The sequence below is a fragment of the Patella vulgata genome, chromosome 7 (genome assembly GCF_932274485.2).
Source record: "Patella vulgata chromosome 7, xgPatVulg1.2, whole genome shotgun sequence".
Taxonomy (NCBI): domain Eukaryota; kingdom Metazoa; phylum Mollusca; class Gastropoda; family Patellidae; genus Patella; species Patella vulgata.
Window position 1 is genome coordinate 26,604,961 of NC_065885.2, and position 26,660 is coordinate 26,631,620.

Genomic DNA, 26,660 nt, shown 5'->3' on the forward strand with positions numbered 1-26,660 from the left:
CTGATTGGTTGAGTTTATTTTCGTCATTGATTATGCCGATCCCGGGAAAAATTTTTTTTTAACATCCACGTTTACGGGCCTCCCATAATGCAATAAGGGAAATTCCGGTTCATTGACAACATGTAAACAAATTGACCTGCTTACCTATTAATATTATGAAGTTATAATTAGTTTTGACAAGTTATGTGATGGTGAGCAATAGATTATACAAACAAAATTGTTATTCTGTGATGTAGCAATGCAGTAGTCACTATCATTTCAATAAATTCCCCAGTAATTTAATATTTCCAGCCTTGATTGATGATGAGAAAACTGAAAAATTATTCATACTTGGTAGAGCAATATATATCTCTCTATGTCATAGTATAGAGCTTTTCCATAAATTCCTAGATTTTGGGTTTTTTATGGTGCATTTAGCGGGCCTAGCACTAAGATCTAACTGCCCATTTATTATAAATATAAACCAAACATACCAGTAATAATGTTTAATTAATGGAGCAGATGTGAATTGCCAATTAAAATCCCAAAGCACCATAAGAATAAATGTTACGGGGATCATCCTAATTTAAACAAAGTCTCAGAAATAAAATTCTGTGTACGTATGAAATTTAAGTGCCAAAATATAGAGGAATGGTGTATATACCTTGTCTCAAAATTTCAGCTGAAAATATTGATCCGTTTAGACGTGAACGTCAACCGCTTATCCGGACACATAACCCTTTTAAAATTTTGGGTCAATTTTTTCGTTGGGTGATCTGGTAATCTATTGCTGTCCCTTTAGAGGTTTAAACTGTGATGGCCCACATGCTGTACTTGATAATGAAAGGTAAATTTCACCTACCGTACACATTATTTTTATAAAATAAAAGTCAGGTTTTATCCAGACACCTTATAGTGCAGCTTTGGACACAGTTCTCCATTTCCAGATGAAGACTGATGCTGATGGGTTTAAGCAGTTTGAAAACGTGTCACATATATTGCTCACACAAAATTGAGCAGTTTTATTCTCCAAAATATAATTGAGATTGGCCCTATTAAGTAATCATATAGTTTAAGTAAGTTTTGTGCTAATTGAATATAAGGGGGGGGGGGGGATTTGAATTTAAGATAAGTTGGGAGGGTGGGGGAGGGCAATTTGAAAATTATATATTAAGAACAGACTTTTAATTCTGAAGTACGGGTCATCAAAATTGATTAGGCTTTGAGTTGGGGATCACTGTTTTAAGTTTAATTAAATAATTTTAATGAAAAACATTTTGGTCTATAGTAATTCAATCATCAATTGTATTATTTAAATTTTAAGTTTACATTTGCCTTGTTTCAGCGCATTTCTTGATTACCTCTCTACATAATTTTACACATATTAGTTCATTATATAGTAGTTGTGCCTTATCCTAATTAGAAAAGTCTCTGTAAAATAATATTGGTGTTTCCATGTGTAACAAATTTGACTTAGTTTTTGGTATACAATTGTTATTCTCGAGCTATATTAGAGAAACCACACAAGGTACCTTTATTCAACTTTGCTCACACATCAACAGTAGTTGTACCTTTTTCTTATTTTAGAAAATTTTTGGTTGCAGGCCTTTGGTTTTGGGGAGCAAAGCATGTCTTTTCATCCTGTGACCATCCCATGGGTCGTTTCATCCCACTAATATAGGGTCGTTTCATCCCATGAATTAAAAAGAGAATATTATTATGATACATGTGGCGAACAGGTCTAAAAAGTTGCGCGAATCACTGAATATTAGCTTAAAGTCTTTGTATTTGTGAAATACTCTTTTGACCAAATTGTTTTTTTACTTCAAATTGTCCAGTAAATTATACATAAAATTTATTTTTGGACATTCTTCTGAATTTTATCAAGGTTTGAATTTCTATTCAAGATAAAACAGGGAACATCGAAGAGCTTCTTTGCTGAAGAGATTTTCTGTATAAGATAATCAAGATAATCTTTCAAATTTGGATCATATTTATAGCTAGATAACGCTATGTGTTATTTTATCTGGATTCCTAATTATGTGTAAATAAACCCAACTCTCACCCCAGATATTTTACATGTTTTTATTACGTGTTTATTTAACAATAAATAATTAATACAGTTGTTGCATCCCTTGATATTTAGACAATTTAATTGGTTGGAGGAGGGGGGGGACAGAGAAACAAATATAAAATGTCTCTTCCATGTAGTCCAATTGTTATTCCATGTGTTGAAACATGGGATTTATATCAAGATTTGAAGTTTGAATGTGACTGGTGGCTTTGCTGGATTTACAAATTTTAAGTTTGCTTGTTTTGTTCCTAAAATGAGATTTTCAAATCATACTTAGGGCTTATTTTATAAATAATAAGTGAATTGTTCTGATTCGACAGAGTTTATCTTAAAATAATTTAATGGAAAGTTTATATTCTGATTCTGCTAACTGGTGTATAGTAAATCTGAAATGCATGAAATATTATTTAAGGTGTGACCTGGATTGTTTGCCTTTATTAAAGTTTCCGTAGTACAAGGCAAAATATGCCTTGTGCATTTATATCAAAATGAAAATCAAAATATACATAAAAATTAAGATATACATCTGTATATATTTATAATGTTCAATTTTATTTACTTAGTAGATAATTAAGGGAGTCATAAAATTGACCAGTAATATTAAAAATAATCATTTTCTGTAGCTTTGAACTTTCAGTGAGTTTGACTTTTCCATGGAAATAGAAACTGCGATTAAAAAAAGGAAACCAAGTAAGAAAAAGTACAAAAAAACCCTCTGAATGTCAAATGTTTACATTTTATTAAGAAAATATTGATAGGACTATAAGAACCATAACAAGTAAAGATTAATGATTACAGAATCATAATATTAAAAACAGTATTTCCGATTTAGTAACATTTTTTCCGTGACATGATAAGCTACATACATGTATTTAGACATTTTATTCATTTTTCTGGGTAAGACGCAACTTTATCTCTTAAGAACATGCAAATATTTGTTTTACAAAGGCCTTGAAGTAATATTGTGATAGATATATCTAACTGAAGTTATATGTTTACTCTCAGATAATATTTTAGTAGCTCTCAAATTATATCAATGGCTTGTATTTTGTTGTCAAGAAAACTGAATAGCTTTCTATGTACATTGACAACAGAACAGAACTCTTTGTTTCTTTTTTTTTTACTGTAGTCTACAAGTCTCATTTATTGTAGGCCAATAAATATACCGTTATGAAAGTATTAGGACAAGTCAAAGTGGTTAAATTTGTCTCGTGGACTTCTTGAGATTTTCACAATCTAATTTGTATAGTTTGAGTAGTAGTTGTTGAATAGGGGAGATTTTATACAATGGATAGCTTTCTGTAGATAATGAGTAACATGTAGGTTTTAACTATGTTATACATTTAGAATAACACCTTGGTTACTAGTTTATGGCTTTACCTACACAGGGTAAGACATTTTTTTTTATGTTTTCATGTTTATAATAGTAATAATTCCAAAGCAATTTAGTATTGTATGTTTTAAGAGATACCAGTTTTGTTTAATTAGGATACTGTCTCCTCGTGTCTTCTCCCTGTTTTGATTAATTTGAGTGTAAAATATGGGACACAGAAGCACAAATTATACACATTGAGGTATATTTGATTTTTGCATGTAGTAGTAGCCTACACAATGTTAAATAAAATTCAAAAAAAGAAATCAAGCTTCAAGTTACCTGTAGATTTACCAGTGTTAATATTTGAACCAAGATAAAAAAAACATGGTTCTCACAGGAGGGATGAAATAAATGTATTGCACGTATTGGTTAAGTCTGTGTGTCAAATTTGCAGTTTGCAAAATATCTAATTTTTTGTGGGTTTAATCCATACTAAAATGAACTCAAACCGATTATTTAACATTTAACAAAATATCATTTGTATATGAAATCCTGGACCAGATTCAATCAGATGAAAAAGAGATCCATCAACATATAGCCTACATTTCCCATAATCAGTTGTAGACTCCCCTAATCAGTGGTATATAAGCATCACTCCTTTTTTTGGAGGGGAACTTTATCTATCTTCATTTTATCTAAATCATAAGGGTTAATATATTATATGATTTTCACAAAGACCCATGCAACTCCACTCCACCCCACAAAATCCCCATCCAAGATTGCCAAGGCTGGCTCCACCCCTAATAATGCAGACATACGTGTAATTTTAATATAGCATGAAAACTGTCATCCTAGAACTGTCATCCAGTGTCGTATTATATTTTTAAGAAATCTATGAGAAACATTTGCCACGTTAATTTTACGTACCGTACGTGTTTCAGTATTATTGGTTGAAAGAAATATAGGTTGTGGGTAATTTTATCATTGTTTGTAGACTATATACTTATCAGTTATGGTTATGATTTAAATAAATGAAAAGATAGATAATGAAAATAATAATCACAGTCTGGATATTTTATGGGTTTTTTTTATATTTTTTCATTGATTGACCTAACATTGATTTTACACTTAGTCAACACCTGTACTGGTTTTAAACATTATTTTCACACATCACAAATGCACAATTAGTTAAATGTGATCATTTTATGAAGCAAACTAAAAGAAATGTTACATTAGTACCATACCTAATGATATTTTTTAAAAAAATTTTTCAAAATTACAAACCATGTAAAAAGACAAATTATTACAAGTAAGACTAAGAGACCATTGGGGTTAATGTCAACTCACTTCAGATTTAACATGATATATATTTTTATTTCTATGATTCACTTGAACACATGGATTCTTTACCAGTGGTAGGAACGGTAGGAAACTGAAGAACCTGGACAAAAGACACAGACAAGTCATCATTCTCCCTGTCATATACAAGTGTGGGATCAAGCTATGACAAATCCATCGATGGCAGAGCTTTCAAGCTCAAGCAAACACATTAGACCATGGGGCCAACCACAGTGAACCACTCCCTCTACGAACTAAGGATAAACTATGTGCATAGAAGGACCATAAAAACAGATTTGAGAACATGGGGGGAAAACTACCTCGGTGGCTGTTTTTTTAGAATTAATATAAAAGTAAGAAATCCAACTATCTGCTTGTCTTCTGGAATATTAAAGATATCAAAAAATGCGTTGATTAAATTTGTTAACTATTGGTTCCATAACCTGTTTCTTTTCCAAGTTTCAAGTTTTTACTAGCATACATATTATTATACAGTCTCTTTTTCATTGTCGTTAGTTAGAGTTGTTTGAAGCTGTACATGGTGTGATTTAATGTGATATTTGAACTAGAAATGTATTCAAACTAATTATATCTTCAAAGCAAAAGTTTGCTTCAGATCCTGCTCAGAACACTGTAATCTGAAGAAACTACCCCAAACGACAAAAGTCTATTTTGAGTATCCATGTTTGTCACATTTTCAGTGTGTATTTGTTGTTACACGCTGTCCCTTTATCATAAATGTCGAAACCTGAGTAAACCAATTTCTTTTTCCACCATTTAAAGGGCCAATCCCGATAATATTTTGGAGAATAAAAATGTTTAATTTTGTGTTAAAATCCCTTAAAATCCTCTACCTAAGAGCCTAGCAACTAACTCAATATTTGTCATACGTTTTCAAACAACTTAAACCCGCCAGTCTTCATCTGGAAATGGAGACCAGTTTCCAAACTGTATTATATAGTGTCTGGATAAAACCAGACTTTTGTTTTATAAAAATAATGTGTAGGTGAAATTTACCCTTCGTTATGAAGTACAGCACACGGGTCATTCACTGTATAGACGTTTAAAGAAATGGGAATCTATTATCAGGTCGCCCAACTAAAAAATTAACCAGAAATCTTAAAAGGGTTATGTGTCCGGATAAGCATTTTTGACTTTCACGTCCAAACGGCTCAATATTTTGAGCTGAAATTTTGAGATATGCTAAATACACCATTTCTCTATATTTGGGTGCTTAAATTTCATACGTACTCGGACTTTTATTTTTGAGACTCTGTTCAAATCGGGATAGTCCCTTTAAGCAGTCTAAAGTCTCTCAGTATTCTCACAACTGGTAGCCCTTCAATCAACACATATGACAGGCTGCCAGTCATCGGTAACAGACATATTGCAAAAGCCCTCTTATACCTCTGTACAAGATGACAAACCTTTATAAATTCAAGTATGCCTTCTAAATGTGTGAGGTCCCATCATACTATTGGTGCGAGTATTGTTTACGTAAGACATAGTAGCGTAAACTGGTTCTGGGCAGAATGGTTTCTTTTATTCATTTTATATAGGCCCTACCCATTTACACTAAATTAAAAATATTTTTATCCAAATATACTTCAAACACGTAACTTTAGTTATTTTTCTAATACTTCAAAAAAAAAAATGTTCTAGAATTTAAATTGCAGAAGGAAAAAAGTTAATCTTGTGAGCTCATTAACCCGCACTGATGTCATCCCTTTCAGTAATTGTAGCGACCGAGCGAATATTTCACTGCTGATCAGTGTGGCTGCCAGTTAGTGATACCCTTACTTTTATGGGTGTTTTTCAGGGAATCCAGTATTTTGCTAGTAAGATTGAGTCAGTTTACTTTCCATACCAAATATGCAATATTTTTATTGAAAATAACTAACTGCTCTATAAATACTTTTGTGGGAATGTATCTTTTACGTGTCTTGGTGAAATAAATTATTTCATGTGCCTACATGTATTCTATGAAAAAGTTTTACATTAATAATATCAGCCTTTTATCTATCATAAAATAGTTAAATTCAACATTTGAAGGTATTTTATTGCCACTAGAGGTTTTCAGTATTTTATTGATATTTAGTGTTATATACATTTATGTCTCTACTTTATATTTTTATACACAAAATAAACCATACACAAGTCTGAAGAAACTAATAAATCACAATTTAGGACAATCACTGTTAAAATACATGTTGTATACACTTAATATATGCATAACATATCAGGTAAATCACATTTAGTATATACATAATACAGATAAATTACACTTAATATACATACCCCATAGATAAATCTCACTTAATATACACATAACACTGATAAATCACACTTAATATACATATAGCTTGAGGTATAAATCACACTTAATATACACACAACACATGTTAATATACATAACAGATAGGCCTACATCACAGATATGTACATGTATAAGGTAAGGTATAAGCTCAAATATTACCATATAAGGTACACAAATTAATTCAGACTTTATAAACATCTTCTATAGTATATGATAATATACCCACATGTAAATGATAGTTAAATTTTAAATACATATTATACAGAAGATATATCATAGTTATACACATTATTCACAGTACAAATCATTTACATGTATATTATACACAATATTCATGTACATAGTTTTAATATATTATACAAACAGAAGATAAATTATATATTACACACAATATACATAGTTTTAATCCATTATACAGAAAGAAGATAAATTATAGTTAATGTATATATTAAGCACAAATATACATGGTTAATATTTTACTATATACAGAGTTAACAATGTTTTATACAAAAAGAAGATAAATTATTGTTAATATACATAATTATACAGATGGAGGATGGTGTGGTTATAACTTAAGATGGAGAGCCTTTGTCTTATTTATTTATGACCACATGCACTAGTATTTCATTTTATTTTTCAGGCATGAGAAGAAGTTGTTATCAATGGATGTGAAGGCAATTGACAGATAGAAAGCAAATCTATACCCTCAAGATGACCACAAGAAAAGAGTTTGAACTGCGTAAAGCTGTGTCTCCATATGTTTGCTCTTCACCACAAGATTTTGAGGCAGAGAGACAATTTCTTTCACAAGTTATTTTCCCAAAAGTAAATAACTTCTGCTCACAACGGGGAGCACACTTTTCACCTTTTGACATATTGTGGTCAGAAAAGGATAATTATTTCAAAAATGGCCAGTTGCTGCATTTTTTGTTGGATTTTGCCAGGAAATGTTCTCCATATCTGATTTGTTTGTTGGGAGACAGATATGGACCTTACAGACCAGAGAATGCCGCTCCTCTTCCCAGGAACATTACATCAATTCCAAATGAACCTTTAATTGACCCGTTAGATGAAAACTTTCGAGTGGCGGCCATGACAGGTCATTCTTGGATTCTGGAACCATCACACCAGATGGCAAGTATTTTGGAGTTAGAAATTATACAAGCAGCATTCTTGGGAGAGACAGAACACTGTACTTTCTATTTCCGACAGAGTGAACACCTTAAAGAAAAATTAAATGTTGTTGAGTCGAGTGAACATGAAAGGTGTAAATGTGATTATTTACCAGAAAATGAACATGCAGAGTTAAAAGTTAAAGACTTGAAACAAAGGATAATAAATAAAGGATTACCAGTGAAATATTTTAAAACTATAAATGAACTGGGTGATCTAGTATTAAAAGACTGGATGACTATTATTGATATGATTTATCCCCCACTATACAATGATGGTGATTTTCTAGGTAAGTACAAATGTATGAATCCAATACAAAATCCCTATGAAACCTTGTTAAAACTCCAGATTTAATTCCATATGAAAGTTAAATACATGTGCAACTATTCATTTTCAGGAGTATTAATACTTAAGGAAATTTTTATGCTTGTTTCACAAAAAAACCCATCAAAGCTGCTGTATAATAATTATAGCCAACTTCAAGTATGATGAAAAGATTTATTTTATGTAGAATGATTTCTTTAGAGAAAATAGAAATATGCAATAGTTACCACTGTTTGTCGTGTATTTTGTACACGGTGAACAGTCCATATGCTGATTACACTATTTTGCCTTATTACACTATTTTGCCTATAATGTTTTCTTAGGACTTCGAATTTTGTCTAATGGTTTGGATTGTTCATACTTGGTTTTATTTTATTTACTCTCGATACAAAGCATATACTGGGGGTTGGCACATTCCTGAAGTATTGATTATGAGCATTATCATCTAGTTAACAATTGCTATATGCTTTCTAAACTGTTTATTTTTCTGATTAATTGTCTTCCCTTTGGTCCTGTTTCCTACATTAACTTAGAAATAGGTTACATATGAAAACAAGACTTTCTCTAGCAACTGTGCTTATGTGTCCTGCATGTTGCTGTCACCAAGATATTTCAACTTGCAGATGGCTCTACTAATGCGGATAGAATTGGAATGAACTATACATCTCTGCAAAAACACTACTTTTAAGTGTTTAAATGTAGACCATTGAAAACATTAAACAGTCACCCATAAACAGCTGTCAAGTGCGGGTGTGTCTTTCCTGATAACCACCGATTATTTTTAAATCTCCAGACACTGTTTATTTTTTAGGTACCAAAAATTACATGTGTAGATACTTTGAGGACAAAAAAACAGTAACACAATACATTGTATATTACATTTACATGTATGTATAATATACAGCAAATTATTATTGCATATAATAAATCTCTGATATAGTGACATGTAACTTAAACCATATTAAAACAGGATACTGAGGCAAATATTATATCTTGTGTCATATTTTATATATTTATTAAAACATTTGATAGAATATTAATATATTATTTCACACTTGTTTCTCGTTTTCAATAAACAATCTAACTTAAAGATGGAACAGCTGGATAATATTTAAAATGAACAACTATTAAGCATAATATTTATGTATAAATCTATTAAATATGAAGTTGATGTTACCATTGCTTCAGGAATATAGGGATTGCGTGGTGTCCAATAGCCTTAAATTATGGTTAAGTCCTTGTGTATATTTATGGGTCTTGTAAGGTGGATGGAGTTAGCTGTGGTGCCAAGCATGATTATTATATTGAAGACAGCATTATGGCCTATATATATAGTAGATTATTTGATAAAAGTTGATATAAATACACAGTGGATATCATTACCACTATGAACTTTGATGCAAGTGGTACATAATATATTTAGTATTTAGATAAGATCTGCACTGATGCCAAGTGATTCTGTACTCCTACATATGCCATCCACATGATGAAAATCTAATGATCAACTAAAAATAGTCTTCTATCAATAATTACTGAGCTTATATTTATTTCACATTCATTAAAATAGCAAGCGTTTGATCATTGTCGATTTACCACACCTCAAAAGATATTTCAACCACTCAGCATATACATGTAGTTTTGTAAGAAAAGCTGGACAGTCAGATCTAACCCTCAAAATGAGTGGTGATTATAGAAGGATTTTTCCTAGCTGTAACAAATAGTGCTAGCAACTTTTAAATTACTGCTAGAAACAAATAAAATATTGTAAACAACCATTAAATTATTGCTACAACATTAAAAGGACCGTCCCGATTTTAACAGAGTCTCAGAAATAAAAGTCTATGTATGTATTAAATTTAAGCACCAAAATATAGATAAATGGTGTATTTACCTTGTCTCAAAATTTCAGCTCAAAATATTGGGTCGTTTGGATGTGAACTTCAAAACCACTTATCCGGACACGTAACCCTTTTAAGATTTCGGGTCAGTTTTTTCATTGGTAGACCTGATAATCTATTACTGTTCCTTTAAAAGTCTGTACACATGTGCACTTGATAACGAAAGGTAAATTTCACCTGCACGTTATTTTTATAAAATAAAAGTCTGGTTTTATCCAGCAGCGTATATAAAATAGCTTGGGACACCGGTCTCCATTTCCAGATGAAGACTATAATAACAGGTTGAAGTTGTTTGAAAACGTATTAGGTAGATTGAGTTAGTTGGTCAGCCCTATGGTAGAGGATTGTAAGGGTTTAAGGGCCTTTCACACAAAATTAAGCTGTATTTTAAAAGTGTACTAAGTGAGTGATTTTCAAAATTCTATGGAGAATTGAAATGAAGAGTTTAATATTTTTAAATATGCAGCAAATTAAATAGTAACTGATATTCTTTAATTTGTATTAGCTGTTTTCAGCAAAATAGTACAATTATCCAATTTTGATTTATTCAAATCTATATTGTCTCCTCTTCGGGAGCCACAGTGAGTGTAATGCTTGCTCACTAAACAGTAGGTCGCGGGTTTGGCAGAGATAGCTTCTCAGGATTTTCCAGCCTGGTTTCTGCTTGCCAGTTATAATTGTGCAGGATGGATGGCCTGAAAAACCCTAGTTGTTTGAATGGGGCAAAAATACAAGATCCACCTGTGTACCCTAGATGGTATGAAGTTGATGCACAGCAGGTGGAAGTCAACACTGCTGTCGCCAAATTATCTTCATAGATGACAACAGGATGTTGAGTCACATATTGTTTCATTTCTTTCTACTTGGACTACAAAGGATAGTACGATTTACGCAAATCACCCAAATCTACCCAAATCCAAAATTATTTCAACTTATTGAACTTAAAAAACAATAATTTATAATATTAAATAATATACTGTTTTTTATACCAAATTGCCATTTCTAACTTACAATCGTAATTTTTTTGTGTCAAAATGCCCCTCAATTTACATGTAAGTTTCTAAGTTGGAACCAAATTCACCATTGTTTTAACTCATATCACAATAATTTATATCATTCATATATCGTTCTTTATGCTAAATTGTCATTTTTGATTGCAAATCGTAGCGTTTTTGTGTTGAAAATGCTCCACAAAATGTGATTTCCAAGGATGTTTTGAAGGTGTAACCAGGGACATAACTTATGTATTGCACGAAATCGCTTGCTTGGAAATTGCATTTTGAGGGGCATTTTTGAAACAAAAACGTTACGATTTTAAATTAAAATGCCAATTTGGCATAAAGGAGAGTATATTATCAAATATAAATTATTATAATATGAATTGAAATAATGGTAGATCTGGGTGGATTTGGGTAAATCATGTCGGACTACAAATAACAAATATAATAGCCTGGAAAAAATAATTATAAATTTGAATACAGTGTCATCGGTCATACCGAGATGCATGTATGTCTTTGCATTGGTTAAGAGGATAAATAGGCAAACTTTTTGGTCCTAAAAATTCAAGAAAAATAGTTGTACAACTATTTATACAGTTCAGTTTGAATGATATCTATATAATTGAAATACATCATGTATGAACAAATCATCATTTTTTACATTTCTCTATTTTACATAATTAATTTGTAATAAATAATTTAAATTTGTTTGCAACATCTGTGACAAACCCCATTAAAGAATAATTATTCACATGGTTGAACACGACCTTTTTATGTTATGATACTATAGCTGTAGGTGAAGTTATAAATATTATATATAAAGTTATTGTATAGATAATAATACATAAATCCAGATTTATATTGCCTGGATGTGACTATAATAAATAATAGAACTTAATCTGTGGTTTGAACCATTGTATCAATTAATTACCTAGACATGTATTAGTGAATTTGCCTATTTTTGTACAGTAATTTTTTTTTGATATATTAATAACTAATAACTAATAATAGTTCCTTGATATAATGCCTACTGCCTACATATTCTCATGTAATCCACATTTGATGAAATAGAATAACGGTATATTCCTTTGACAATTTAGGTTCTGATCATGTAATGTTTGATTGGAGAATATATAATAACTACCGGGAAAACTATATTTCTTGCTCAAATAAGTATATAAATAAATATCATCTGTCTCTGTAATATTACATCATTTAATCTATCATCATCTATATATTGTTATATACCGTAATTACGTATCTAGCATCTATTGTTATACAGGCTACATGTAATTATGTATTATTATATGTGCCAAGTTCTGGTTGTAACTCTCTGAGTATAGTCATCTTTTTCAGATCTACTGGTTGCATGATAGGATACCTGGATTATTTTTGTTCATCCTTTTCATTTCATATTACTGTTAATACTGTATTATTAGCCTTTTTTTGTATTAGCAACCTTCATTATGGTTGTATATACAATGTATTACTGTCACCCTCATCAGTCCATCTGTCGTTCACATTTCTTGTTAGTATACGGTAGTGCTGGCACAATATAACGTTGAATCAATGTATCGCTTTTCACCTTCCACGATTCGTGTATTGAATCGCGAGACGCTCTGAATCGATGTATCGGGATTCTGTTTTTATGGGGTTTTTTGTCCCTTCAAAAAGTAACCTGTCACTCTTAATTATCCATGTCAAACATTATCCATAGGTACACAAACACTCTTAAATCGTCATGCTCCTTATTTTGATTCACATCAATATCATGATATAAAATAATTTTATTTCTTTGACATCAGCGGGACTAAAATTATCAGTTATTCAGTTATCTTGTCGTTTTCTTGGTAAATATTGACCTGGTTATGAATCGTGATACGAATCGTATCATAGCACATGAATCTCAATATGTATCATATCGTGCGTGACTGCAGTGGCAATACCCAGCACTTCACCAGCGACTGCAATAATCCAGAAACATTAACCTGTCTGAACATTATACTGATGGCCTATCCTATTGAAAGGAAGAACCCTACTGGTTTTCGATAATAACTTCCAGAGTTTGTCTCCTTTCTTAAAAAGTCTTGTAAGAGACTTGCTTCAATTAAGTTGCGGTCTTGTTGGTTAGCTGCTGGTGGACATATGTTTCATTGCCTGGCAACCTATGTTTATCTATCTACAGAAACGGAAGAATACCGAGAATGGGTGTGTCAACAGTGCTATGGTTTGACTCGTCTAGAAAACTATGTTGGTTCCGACATGGCAGAAGATATCACGAATCAATTGACTGATTTTGCATTAACCACAGAAATAGTACCCTCAGCAGATGTGGATTCTAATAAATTGTCCAGATTCCAATTGTCTGCATTAAGTAACTACCTGTTGAAAAGGTTTGTCTTAAGATAATGTCATGTAAAAAATCTGAAGTAGTACCAACATGATATATCTAAAATAAACATTTCTATACGGTGCTATGATTATCCAAGGAAAAAACAAAACAAAACAAAAATCCTTGTACTATGTATTCGCCATTTGATAGAGTGAAATCGGCTTTATTAGCAAATGTCTGATATATTGGTACATTATAAAGTCTTCATTTTGGTCATATTTCTCAGATCCTGATAGTCTGGTGATCACATTCAAACAGATGTGAATTGAAGTCCACCTTTTATTCAGTCAATTCATATGACCAAAATTTTGTTGTCTAATTTTCAAATGTCTGGAAATATATTCTTGGGTTTTAAATAGAGTTAATGCTGAGGTATCAAACAAATGAAACATTGGCAGATGCCATGAAATTGGGAATGTGCTAATTGTTTATATTGAATGATACTAGATTTTTTGATCCGAAATACATAACAGTTTGGTGGAAAATATGCCTAAACTACAGGGGAAATATTATTTACCCCAAAATCTCATATTTTTTAAGATATATCAGAAGAAGCTTTTACAGTAGTTACTTTTATAACTAGTATAGTCTTAATTGCAAGATGGTGAATGGACGGACTTGAAGTTTCCGAGCAATCTATAAGTTGTTAATGCCAGACTCAAAAATTTATTGTGGGCATTAATAGGTAATTTAAATCTATGATTTGTTGTCAGATGAGCAGTACAAAAATGATATTTTCAGTTTAAGATTATCAAGAGGATTGCACAATTGCCTGAATGCGTTCGATAGAATATAATGTTAATGCTACATATATTGCCAAATTACATCTAATTTCTGTTAGTTGTTGAAAATTTTTTTTTTCAGAAACCAAACTGTTGCCCAGTATGATTCGCTATTAGTAATATCAGGTGATAAAGGCATTGGGAAATCATCTCTTATAGCAAAATGGCTGCAAGAGTTTCGTCCGACCCATCCAGAAATGATGATAATCAGTCATTTTATTGGATGTAGTCAGAATAGTACAGATATAGCTGTTATTTTACGGAGATGTGTTGCTGACATCAAAAAAACATTAAAAGGTACATGTATTGTATATCAATAATAATGATAAGTTGTAGCAGAAGATCCCCATTATCATGCGTGTTGAGTGCTTGCGCTTTAGGTCGTAAGGTCTTGTCAGTAATTGAATTGACGTGGTTTCGACCCTAAACTTGTACGTGACAAGGAGTAGGGTTACTTGCCCAACATTATGGAGTTTCTCTGGGTCCTCCGGTTTCCTCTCACTGCTAAAGTCGACTCAGTTTGTGTTGTGTGGATGTTAAACCCAAACTCTTCCATGTCCTGACAAGGTCATTGTTATATAAGCTTACTAATGATAGGACAAATTTATTCATCATCATTGTACTCTTCTTGTCTTTTAGCAGAAATGTCAAATATTTACTCAATTCTTTATCCTTGTTTGCTATTTTTATATTCAGAAAAATCCAAGCATGAATCATTTGCAGAATTAGATCAAACAAAGACATTTCAGGAACTATCAGAAGCATTTCTAGCAGCTGTTTCTTCTCTACCTTGTCTCTTGGTGATAGATGGGTTGGATGAACTCTCAGGTTCTTTAGGACAAACACCACAAGAGGTAAGTTCAAATTCTTTTTTAGTTTATTATTATGCCATATGTCTTTGTATTCTGTAGCCAAATAGGCCTACCACGAATCATGTGATTACTATTTTTTAGTGTCAGAGAAGTGCATTTTGAGCACAAAAAAGGCAAAAAAAACCAAACCCCAAAACAACCAAAAACCTCACAACAACCCAAACTAGAAACAATACCTTACTAAAGAGTCATATTAAAATGATTATTGACAAAGATATCATTTTAAGAATTTATTTGAATATTTGTCTATTTTTAGGTGAAGGATTTTAATTGGCTGCCTTTTCCATTGCCACCACAGTGTAAATTAATAGTGACTACATCACGATCAGATCTGACTTGTCATTCATTGTCCAAAAGAGCAGATGTGAAGATTGTGCACGTCAAAAAGCTTTTTGAATCACAGCAGAAACAACTGATCTTAATGGAAAATATGAAACATAATTACGAGAAATTGAGCAAACATAACTTAAAGCAAGTTTTAGACATTAAATTAACGGACAAACCATTATTTCTCCGACTTTTGGCATCTGAGATGTCGTGCTTCAATGTCTTTACCAGCCTGAATGAATATCTGGATGATCATTATGAACTATGTAGTGTTCGTGAATTCTGGATTAAGAGTTATAAACGCTGGGTAGATGTATATAACTGGAGATTAGACTCACCATTTGATGGAGATAGTTGTACAGACGAAGAACGAGGTAAAATGAATTTAACGTAGAAGTATAATCTTAGACACTTCTGTAATCTCATCACATATGTTTGTCATGGTGACACGCACCACCCCAGACTAGATAATGGCAGAATCAGAGTAGAACTGCCTTCATTTGTTTATCTGTGGGTCAAAAGATAGTATATATATATTGTAATGATGATCACCCAATAACATTCAATGTTATTCATTAATTAACAAATGCAGATCCCCAATGATTGACCATTCCCTATGGTAAATGAATTATCAGTATGTCTGCAAAGGAGTTGACAATCTTGTGATAGACCTTGTATGATAGAATCCAATCTGTATTTTCTTACTATAATACTGATGTAAATAGGCCATGAACATGGCATATTAATGGAGTGGCAAGCCTAATAAACGGAGCACAAAAAACTAGTTTTGATCAGGTTGAGCAAAGACAAAATTATGGCTTCAAGTAGGTAGAAGACGTAAATTCCTTCATTCGTAAACAGAAGAAATGTCATTAGTGTTCTCAAATTATATCGTTTTTTGTCACAAGCCACAAATGGTGGGCATGCAGAGCTCCCAATTATCAAATTTTGATCATCATTTATATATGGCATATCACTGAAGATTTTACAAGTATGATTATTTTGAAATATGGGTCCGGTAAATAAAAAGATTTTAAAAAAAAATATAACTTTCTATATTTTGAAATTTCAGAAACAATGGGTTGGGTTCCAGATGTTTTACGACTTATTGTACTGTCTAGGAATGGTTTAACACAACGTGAAATTCTGTCGTTATTATATCAGTTAGGATATAAAGGAAGAAGAACAGTGTCTATGTTAGATTGGTTAGCTGTACGAGAATGTTTAGGATCAAGTTTATGTGAAATAAATGGTTTACTCAAGTTTTCTCATCAACACCTCATAGAAGTAGCAGAATATAAACTTTTCAGTAAGAAAAAACTTTTAGATTGCTAATTATGTACATAACTTGATTAAATCTTAGTACTATATTTTAGTCAGAAGCTCTTAAGTTTTAGGCCTCAGTTACTGCCATGTAGCACAAACAGAACTTTAGTCCAGGAGTTCAAACATCTGACTGCACTTTCTTCAAAATCTTGTTATATGTAAATATTTAGTTTCAAATAATATAAAGTTGTTTGAATACATGTTTTTCTTGTATATTTAATTAGAAATTTTAACTTATCCATTAAAAAATAGTTAGATTTTAAAATTCAACATCTTTTGAAAATTTAAAGGGGGTTGGATGGCTGAATGGTTAGCACGCGGGCGCTGTATCATAAGGCCTGTCATTGAGTCAACTGGCATGGTTTCGAATCCCCGGTTGTACGTGACAAGGCGTAGGGTCACCTGTCCATCCTCGTGGGTTTTCTCCGGGTCCTCAGGTTTCCTCCCACTGCTAAAGACCCCTACGCGCAAGCGAATTATTGAAATAAAATTAAAACCATACGTTAGTCCCGAAATGACCTGGTTTGTGTCGAGTGGACGTTAAACCCGATTTCTCTCTCTCTCTCTCTTGAAAATTTAATATTACATGTATCTACATATTTATTGATAATGTTTATTTTAGAAAGTGTAAAACAAGCTGCTGGTGAAATACGACCAACAGAAGATACAAATCAAAAGAGAATACTTCATCAACATTTAGCCATGTATTTTATTGAACAACCATTTTCTCACAGACAATTAGAGGAGTTGCCATGGCAACTAATGATGGCTGGCAACTTTGACAGTTTAATTCAAATTTTAACACATGACAGGTTGGGTTGTGGTATACTTATTTTGTTTTACAATATATATATCAGAGGAAATGGGGAAACAGACATACCTTATGTTAAATACTTGACCCCATTTCATGGCTTAGTGTGTAGTTGTTCGGATTGGAAGAAAAACCGAGGTACTGTGTAAACATTGGTGTGCACGTAAAAAAGCCCTAAATGATTGGAATTTGAATCAAGAGTAGGCTGTATACAGAGGCGTAGCTGTGAAACATATATTGGGGGGGGGGGGGTCCGCAAATGAAATTATATAAAATGTTGACAATCTGTGATGCCGGAGGCACGAGGCTGCGCAGCAGCCGATGTAGCGCGATATGGAGAGTGTGGAAGGGTCACCCTAGAATAGCCCAGATGGAGCAGAAAAGTCCCCATTTAAGTATGTCCATAATTTGTGGATGTATATTTTTTTTTTCGTTACCATTCGTCGATCTGTCTAACAATGGATTTAGATCTAGCAAGACAATAGTGATGGCGATCATATAAGCGGGAATAACAAACCCCTTTCTGTGTTACCTATTGCGAAGGCTGTCCTCAGGTTGGGAGTGGTACAGGTTCCCCCATAAATTTTGTAAATTTTGCAGACTTTCAAACAATTTGTGTCACACCTATTATAGTTAAATAAATTTAACAGCTAAATTGTAGTTTCTGCTGTGAGATACTTACATTTTTTTTTCTTACAGATATTTACTCAGTCTGTTAGATGAATATATGAAAAATCCGTCTGATCGGTTAAATTTGATGTATTATTGGAAGGTTTTGGTTAAAAGTGGCTACAGTCCTGTTTATATTTATACACAATATCTAGCATCTCTAGGATTAACGACACTAGATATTGATCATCAGGTAGGGAGGATATTTTACTGAAAAATCATGAAGGATTTTTTCGGCTCATGATTTATATTCAAAGCCATGATTACCTTTAAAATATATGTTTTAAAACTCAGATGTTATATGTTTCAAATTTTACAAATTGATGCCAATAAATTTGGAATTTTCGTGCTTCTTTTATTTCAATTCAGTGGTTACATACAAGAGATTTAGCTGATAAGTTGCACTGTCATTTTCAAGGTACATGTGACATAGGCAGAAATATAGGAGTTATCTCCCTTGACACATTATTTTCTTTTTTTCACTTGCTCATATTTTCTGAATGACAAAACAAAGAACATAATTAATTTTGAAAATTTTAAAATTCTGATGACATTTTAGATAATAATATCTTTATCTTTGAAAAGGAATGTTATTCTTTGTGTTGAAGATAATAATTGCTGGAGTTATATGGTTATGGCCAATGTATTAATGAATTATACAAAATTTCAAAGACATACATTTTGAAAGTTGTCTGTAGAATTTTATCCCCATGCCTTCCTTGATATAAACTTTGTAATTTTCTGATTATTTAATTAAAGTTTTTAAACAAAAACTTGAACAAATTTAAATTTCAGCCAATCATATGCAGCTAATTCTAGTTTAACTAAATGTATCAAACTCTTGAGATCTGGGTAATCGAATATGCTCATATAGGAGGACGACCATGAAGCAATAGTGAAGTCATAGAAATATATATTCCCTTTTCTTTCAGTCAAATACTAATATCTCCTTTGATGAAGACAATGCTGACATCAAAGAAATAAATGCTTATATCAGTAATAAAATAAAGACATCACTGGGGGACCGGGAACTGTCAGTTATTGAAGAAAATGAAAATGAAGAAGTTAAAAGTCAAACAGACAAGGTAAAATTAGATAACTATTCTAGCCATGTTGTTTCTTCTCACATGGGGATTAAAAACTTACAAATCTTATACAAGGTTATAATGTTTGTGGAACGGTTGTGTATGGAACAGAAATAAAGTTATCTCTTAGGAAAACGAGCATTAATATAACAAATGATTATACAGACTGGACCTACCAGACTACTGAAATGGGCAAGAACCATGCAGTGTGCCATCTATGGGAAATTTTGCCCTGACAGCGATGCTATACGAACTACTCTTACTTTGATTTCCGACTCCTGGGGTTTCTTTAACATGTTGTTTTTGTACCATCTGAATGACTCGACAGTGGGAAACCAGGCTGGAAAATCTGGTAGCACTTTGTCGTCCATCTTATCTTTAAAGATTTATAGTTGAAGAAACAAAATTGTGTTTTGTACTTTTTGATGCCATGGAGATAATATCTTTTATCTCAATAAATTACTATTTCAATACTGTATAATCTGGTATGACAAGTTCCTGTCTATGTTTTTAAAGAAATATTTATAATTGAAAAATTTATTTTAAGACATTGTCAAGTTGTAGTGGAAGAATAACAAATGACTCTTGTGTTGCTGATGATGAAGAAGAGGATGATGATGATGATGAAAATAAAGGTACTAACATCAATTAATTTTACTACTTTTTATACGCTCATATTTAATGTGGATGTATATTGTCATCACTACCATCTGTTCTCAATTTCTTGAAAGCTTTTAGATTAGGGTATGATGAAACACCCTATTGAATTTTAATATATTGGGATTGTAAATTGCAAGCCTGTTTCTATAACTTGTGAACTAGATACAGGGCATACATACTGTATTAAAATTAGGAATGTTAATAATGGAGTTATTAACCCTTAAGCAGCAAGAACATTATGCAGAGTTATCTTTCCATTCACATTTTTACTTTTAAAGCTGTGAAAGCGATAGGGGACAAAGTTCTCTGAAGGTTTTAAAATTGTTGGATTGTTAAAACTTGCTCTGCAGGATTAGTTGACATTGATGTTAAAGCTACAACTGATGATTTTGCTGCTTGTGGGCATCTTAGAATAGTGCCGTAAAATCATCAACCATGTAAAAAAATGTGTTTTATTATGCCATATACATGTATATTGATTTGGTTTTTTAAAGGCTTGCTAATTATGAATTATGCTATTTCTGTTTTCAGTTTCAAGAACACAAACAAAGCTAACATTATGTCAGTTAGTTTCATTAAGCTGGCATGTATCACAGTTATTATTAGAACTAGGTTATCAAAATACTACTTTAAAAATATTAGTTGCTCTTGCTGATTATCTCCATAAGGTAAATTTCTTACTTTTTAATTTATATTTTTAAGGATGGATGTGGTTGAGTAGTTTAATCTGTGCGCTTTAGATCATTAGATCTATCATTGATTCAGGTGACATGGTTTCAATCCCAAGCATGTAAAGATCAGGAGTAGGGTCGCCTGCCACACCGGGTGGGTTTGCTTTAGGTCCTACGGTTTCCTCCTACTGCAAACGACCCCTATGCACAAGCGAATTATTGAAATAAGTTTGTACCCCATCTGTTTCACACCTGTCAATCTTATGTTTAGTTATTGGCTTTGACCCCAAAAACTTGACAGTCACCCTTCAAAAGATTGCTTGTGGGAATATATTTGTCATCTTGCAATGCTACATATAGTTGTATCATGTGAGAGCACTTTCCATTTTCTGCAATAAAAAGTAATAATTTATAATGACCTGTTTTGAATAGCTTAGAAAGTTATAAATATTTAAGAATATATCATGATGTTTTATGATTTGTGAAAAATTTTCAGTAATGTAATGCTATTGTAGTAATAATAAACAGTTTTAAGTTATTAATGTTATAGGTGTTTAAGAGCTTATTGACAATTTGTTTATAACTGAATTTTTTTTGTTTATTTAAGAATTATCCGTTTGGATTATTTGAACAATTAATCTATACCCGTAGTTTGGAATGTGTGGGTAATTTGTATCTGGTTAACGGTGATAATACAGAAAGTTATATATATTATAAAAAAGCTTTAAGAGCTGTGTTAGAATTAAGTGATGGTGATGATGAAAGATTATATGAAAGCGAGATACAAATGCTCAAAGGTATGTTAGAGCTGATCTTTAAGTCTGGTTTGAGATGTTGCGTCCTGATCTTTCAATATTGTGTTCTATCCTATTATTTTCTGCTGGGAAGTATAGTCTAAAAATACCACTATTATGACTCAGCTGAAGTTGTTTGGGTGGGTTGAAAAAACAAGGTCCTGTTTACACATTGGCTTGTATGTAAAGGAGCCCTTGATAGTTGAAGTTAGAGAGAAGAGTAGACTGTAGCTCCACTGTCTTGGTGGTTAATTAACCTCAAAAGAACAATATCTTTTTTGTGTGATTATCAAATATTTATTATGTTATATTATAGGTAATATGTTTAATCAGCTAGGTAAAATACATATTATTATGTTATAGGTAATATGTTAAATCAACTAGGTAAAATATATGTTATTATGTTATATTATAGGTAATATGTTAAATCAACTAGGTAAAATATATGTTATTATGTTATATTATAGGTAATATGTTAAATCAACTAGGTAAAATATATGTTATTATGTTATAGGTAATATGTTAAATCAACTAGGTAAAATACATATTATTATGTTATAGGTAATATGTTAAATCAACTAGGTAAAATGAAAATGAAGGAAGGTAATTTCTACGAGGCTGATGATTTATTTAAAGAGGCATTGGATTGCTTTCGGGATTTCCATGGTGACAAGTCAATGGCAGCAAACATTGAATATAATTTAGGAGTTTTGAGGTAGTACACTTGTTATACATGTATTTAGTAGTTGAATTTCGAGAAATATGTAGCCTGACTTGTTTGAATTTTAAATTGCATTTAGTTGATTTTGACAATACTGATAATCTGATTTATTACTTTTCACTTTTAAAATATCACATTGAACTATGAAAGTAAACCCTCAGACGGTCAGTTATGACTTTTAGCGACAGATGTAGTATAGCATTTTTCATTCTGACCAGTTATATGTTGATAATAATTACTTACTATTTTTATATTTCAATATAAATTTATAAAAACAACAAGATTTTCAAGGAGTTATTTTTATTACATATTTACAGATTAGAAGAAGGGGATTATATAAATGGGGAGATTTGTTTACAAGAATCATTAGCTATACGAGAACGACAGGGTGGTAAATCTAATATACTGGTAGCAGATAATCTTATAGCTTTAGCTCGACTTTTCTCTAATCCACTTAATATCAAAGGGTAAATATATTAGTCTGTGGATATTAACTTCAGATACAAATCATCTCAAGGTTCAGATAGAATCTCAATGTGAACACAACAATGCCCTAATCTATGTTGATATTTTGCAGTGAAATTAGTCCATTTCATTTGCTTATATGAATTCCAATCCTGTCAGAATAAATTCAAACATTGGTTCAGGTAATATCAGTGTGAAAGCATACTAAGTCACAAATAAATGTTTGTTGTTCAGCACTCTCATTTGACCGTTTTTCTAATAATATCATACTGGCATTAAAAATGTTTGGATGTCAATCAACTTGTAGATTTGAACGTGATAATCGTAATCGTCTCCTTCTTGGGATTATTTAACCGTAACGCTTTTTAAGGGGGGCTCTGGTTGTTATATGGTGGCTCAGTAAGTAAGGCGCTGGTTCACTAACCTGGAGGTCCCAGACTCGATCCCTGTGCTGGCAAAGACAGTTTCTTTTCTGGCGTGTCCCGTGTACGCATTGGCGTGCATGTAAATGAACCCAACATTCTGAATGATGGCAGCTTCTAAATTCTCTTGGATGTCATTATAATATGTAATACATGAAATCTATTTATTTATGTTTATTTGTCTAGAGTAGATATGATGGGAGCCATGGTGGCTTAGTGGATGGGACCTGAAGGTCCCCTTTGTCATTGGGAGGGCCTGGTAATTAGCGTGCATGTAAAAGAACCCTTGACAGTTGGAATTTTAAATAAGTGTAGGCCATAGTGCCGCGGTCCAGGCAAAATTGCTCTCATAGTACACTGCATAGCGAATATGCCCATCTTCATTAGCCCAGTAGGAGCAGAAGAGTAGTATGTTAAACCACATTTAATTTCATTTCTAGATATGATAGAATTCATGCTGAATCATTTTATAGAAGAGCACTGTGTATTAGAGAGAAATGTCTTGGTAGTGAAGGTTTATTAGTTGCTGAAGTTTTATTTGAACTAGGTATGTAATGTTCTAAAGTAACACAAAAATAAGAAGTGGTAATGGGTGTTTTACTTACAGCTATCTAGAGCGATAGTTTGATTTCAGAAGTGTAAGGTTGCTGGGTTCAATATAACTTTGGGGGTCAAAGGCCACCAGCAGAAAAATTTACCCAACACCTACGCCTGCTTTGTATAAACCTTGTTTCAGGAGCCAAAAGTTAACATCAAAAGATAAAATGCAGCTTGTTATAAAGAGGTCAGAAGTTGATCAGGGGATGCACAATAACAAATTCTGATAAAATCATGACATTGAATTGCTGGCTGGAGATCTGAGTGGTCTGATTGCATCCTCTGTAGAGCTGTAATTGATGCAAGTCATAGGATCAATGTGACGCTGAATAGGATTGCCTACCTAACCTTGTTTTGATGTTTCTCTGGATTTTTATACGCCCACATTTTCATGTGGACATATATTGTTGTCGCCCCTGTCCATCTGTCCGTCCAGACATCCGTCCAGACATCCGTCCGGAGTCCGGACGTCCGTCCGGAGTCCGGACGTCCACAATTGTTTGTGAACAGTCTACAGGTCACAATTTTTATCCGATTTCAATGAAACTGGAAATATAGGTTTATCATCCTAAGATCTCGGTCCCTTTCGATATTGGCATGTATCGGACCGTAACTTCATGGATTATGGCCCCTGATTGTACGAAAAATCATGTTTTTGGCTTGTGAACACTGTAGAGGTCACAATTTTTATCCGATTTTGTTGAAACTTGAAATGTAAGTTTATAATCCAAAGATCTCGGTTCCTTTCGATATTCGCGCATATCGGACTGTAACTTCCTGAATTATGACCCCTGATTGTACAAAAAATCGCGTTTTTAGCTTGTGGACCTTATAGAGGTCATAATTTTTATCCGATTTAAAAAAACGTGTTAATATATCACCGTTACACCCTAAGGACGACTGAGTTTGAATTTCGTGAAAATCGGCCCAAAACTGACAGATAAAATGGCCGCCCTTCGTTCTCAAGTAGCGTAAAAATATGGTATATCAAGGTTGTGGACCCTATAGAGGTCACAACTTTTATCCGATTTTGTTGAAACTTGAAATGTAAGTTTATAACCCAAAGATCTTGGTTCCTTTCGATATTCGCGCATATCGGACCGTAACTTACTGAATTATGGCCCCTGATTGTACCAAAAATTGCGTTTTTAGCTTGTGGACCCTATAGAGGTCATAATTTTTATCCGATTTAAAAAAACATATTATTATATCACTGTTACACCCTAAGGACGACTGAGTTCGAATTTCGTGAAATATCGGCCCAAAACTGACAGACAAAATGGCCGCCCCTCATTCTCAAATTGTGTAAAAATATGGTATATCAAGGTTGTGGACCCTATAGAGGTCACAATTTTTATCCAATTTTGTTGAAACTTGAAATGTATTTTTATAACCCAAAGATCTTGGATCCTTTCAATATTTGCGCATATCGAATTGTAATTTCCTGAATTATGGCCCTTGATTGTAATAAAAATCACTTTCGTTTAGCTTGTTTTCTATCCATCTCTCAAAAATGTGGGCGTATCCTGCCTGGCAGCCGCTGGTTCACTGTCCTCCAGTCTGTTTACATCAAATATACCACGTATCCATACTTTAGTCCTGAAATGACATAGTTAGTGTTTAGTGGTATATTTAACTCCCATTTCACTCTCTCTGGATAATATTCTAGTTTTATACAACATGGCACCCATTGAAGAATTTGTAGTTATTTCATTTTTTGAACCAGGTCGATTGATTGGAGAAGATTCAAGTTATCTGGCTAAAATGGAAGCTGTTAATTTATTATCAAGATCATTAGATATTAAAACTAAATACCTAGGTAAGAAAAACAACACCAGCTTAAAGTTAAAGCCTCAATATGAAGCAAGAATAGAATTCATTTTACTTTTACAAGGTCCTTAACACATTGGCTGACTTGCTGCATCTACGATGTTCTGAATTAAAATATTTTATATTCCAAGCAGTCTATAATATTTTATATAAAATAGTGTTGATAAACAAGACCTGTCAATCAGCTGGCGATGATTGGAAGGCTGATTTAGTGCAACTAAATTCATGAACAAAAACAGTGAAATAAAATGAGGAAAATTTTGACCAGACAGTGGCACTGCAGCTGGTAGGAGATTCTCTATATAACCATCAATAGTTTTACTCAGCGTTCAATAAATTTATAAATTCATGGAGTTATATGGACATCAAGTCTTTATTCTAGTTGACAATCATTGTACCTAGATTCTATGTGAATTTACAAGAGGAAGAATTATGTACCATAATTATCATCATTATTTTTTCTTGCAGGTGGTGATCATACTGAAACCAAAACTATTCAGAATGTATTAACAAATATCGAAGTTGCCATTAAACTTGGAAAATATCAATTTGGTTCTGCAAAGCCTGTGGACAAACGATCTAGAGAATTCCCGTACAGTAATTTGAGTTTCCGTGAAAAGGATTTAAATAAAGTTCAGACGATCGAAAAAGACCGACAAAACCAAACATCTCTGACGCGATCTTACAGCTGTGATAGCTTATATCGTGATCCATCGCGAGCTAGTGTCTACAGTTACATGAGTGCCTCAGAGAAAATCCTTTTGGAAAATGAGCGCCCATCCTTAGTAAAAAGAGATATTAATACGCAGGGTAAATCACG

At 32.6% G+C, this 26,660-nt stretch overlaps 1 protein-coding gene across 1 annotated transcript; it reads left to right on the top strand.

The window, feature by feature from the left end:
- Positions 1-100: 100 nt before the first annotated feature.
- Positions 101-22,224, top strand: LOC126827751 (tetratricopeptide repeat protein 41). The gene is made up of 14 exons (XM_056102269.1): positions 101-191; positions 7,664-8,485; positions 13,602-13,809; positions 14,673-14,887; positions 15,287-15,444; positions 15,719-16,163; positions 16,862-17,098; positions 17,738-17,927; positions 18,626-18,788; positions 19,528-19,680; positions 20,228-20,315; positions 20,872-21,008; positions 21,619-21,808; positions 22,169-22,224. Exons 2-14 carry the CDS (start codon positions 7,735-7,737, stop codon positions 22,222-22,224), a joined length of 2,991 nt encoding a protein of 996 aa, XP_055958244.1. The 5' UTR covers positions 101-191; positions 7,664-7,734.
- The last annotated feature ends 4,436 nt before the right edge of the window (positions 22,225-26,660 follow it).

Coding starts and splice junctions, on each gene's coding strand:
- LOC126827751 (XM_056102269.1), top strand. CDS start 7,735: ATGACCACAAGAAAAGAGTTTGAACTGCGTAAAGCTGTGTCTCCATAT. Junction 13,810..14,672: donor AGTAACTACCTGTTGAAAAG/GTTTGTCTTAAG, acceptor TTTTTTTTTCAG/AAACCAAACTGTTGCCCAGT. Junction 15,445..15,718: donor TAGGACAAACACCACAAGAG/GTAAGTTCAAAT, acceptor GTCTATTTTTAG/GTGAAGGATTTTAATTGGCT.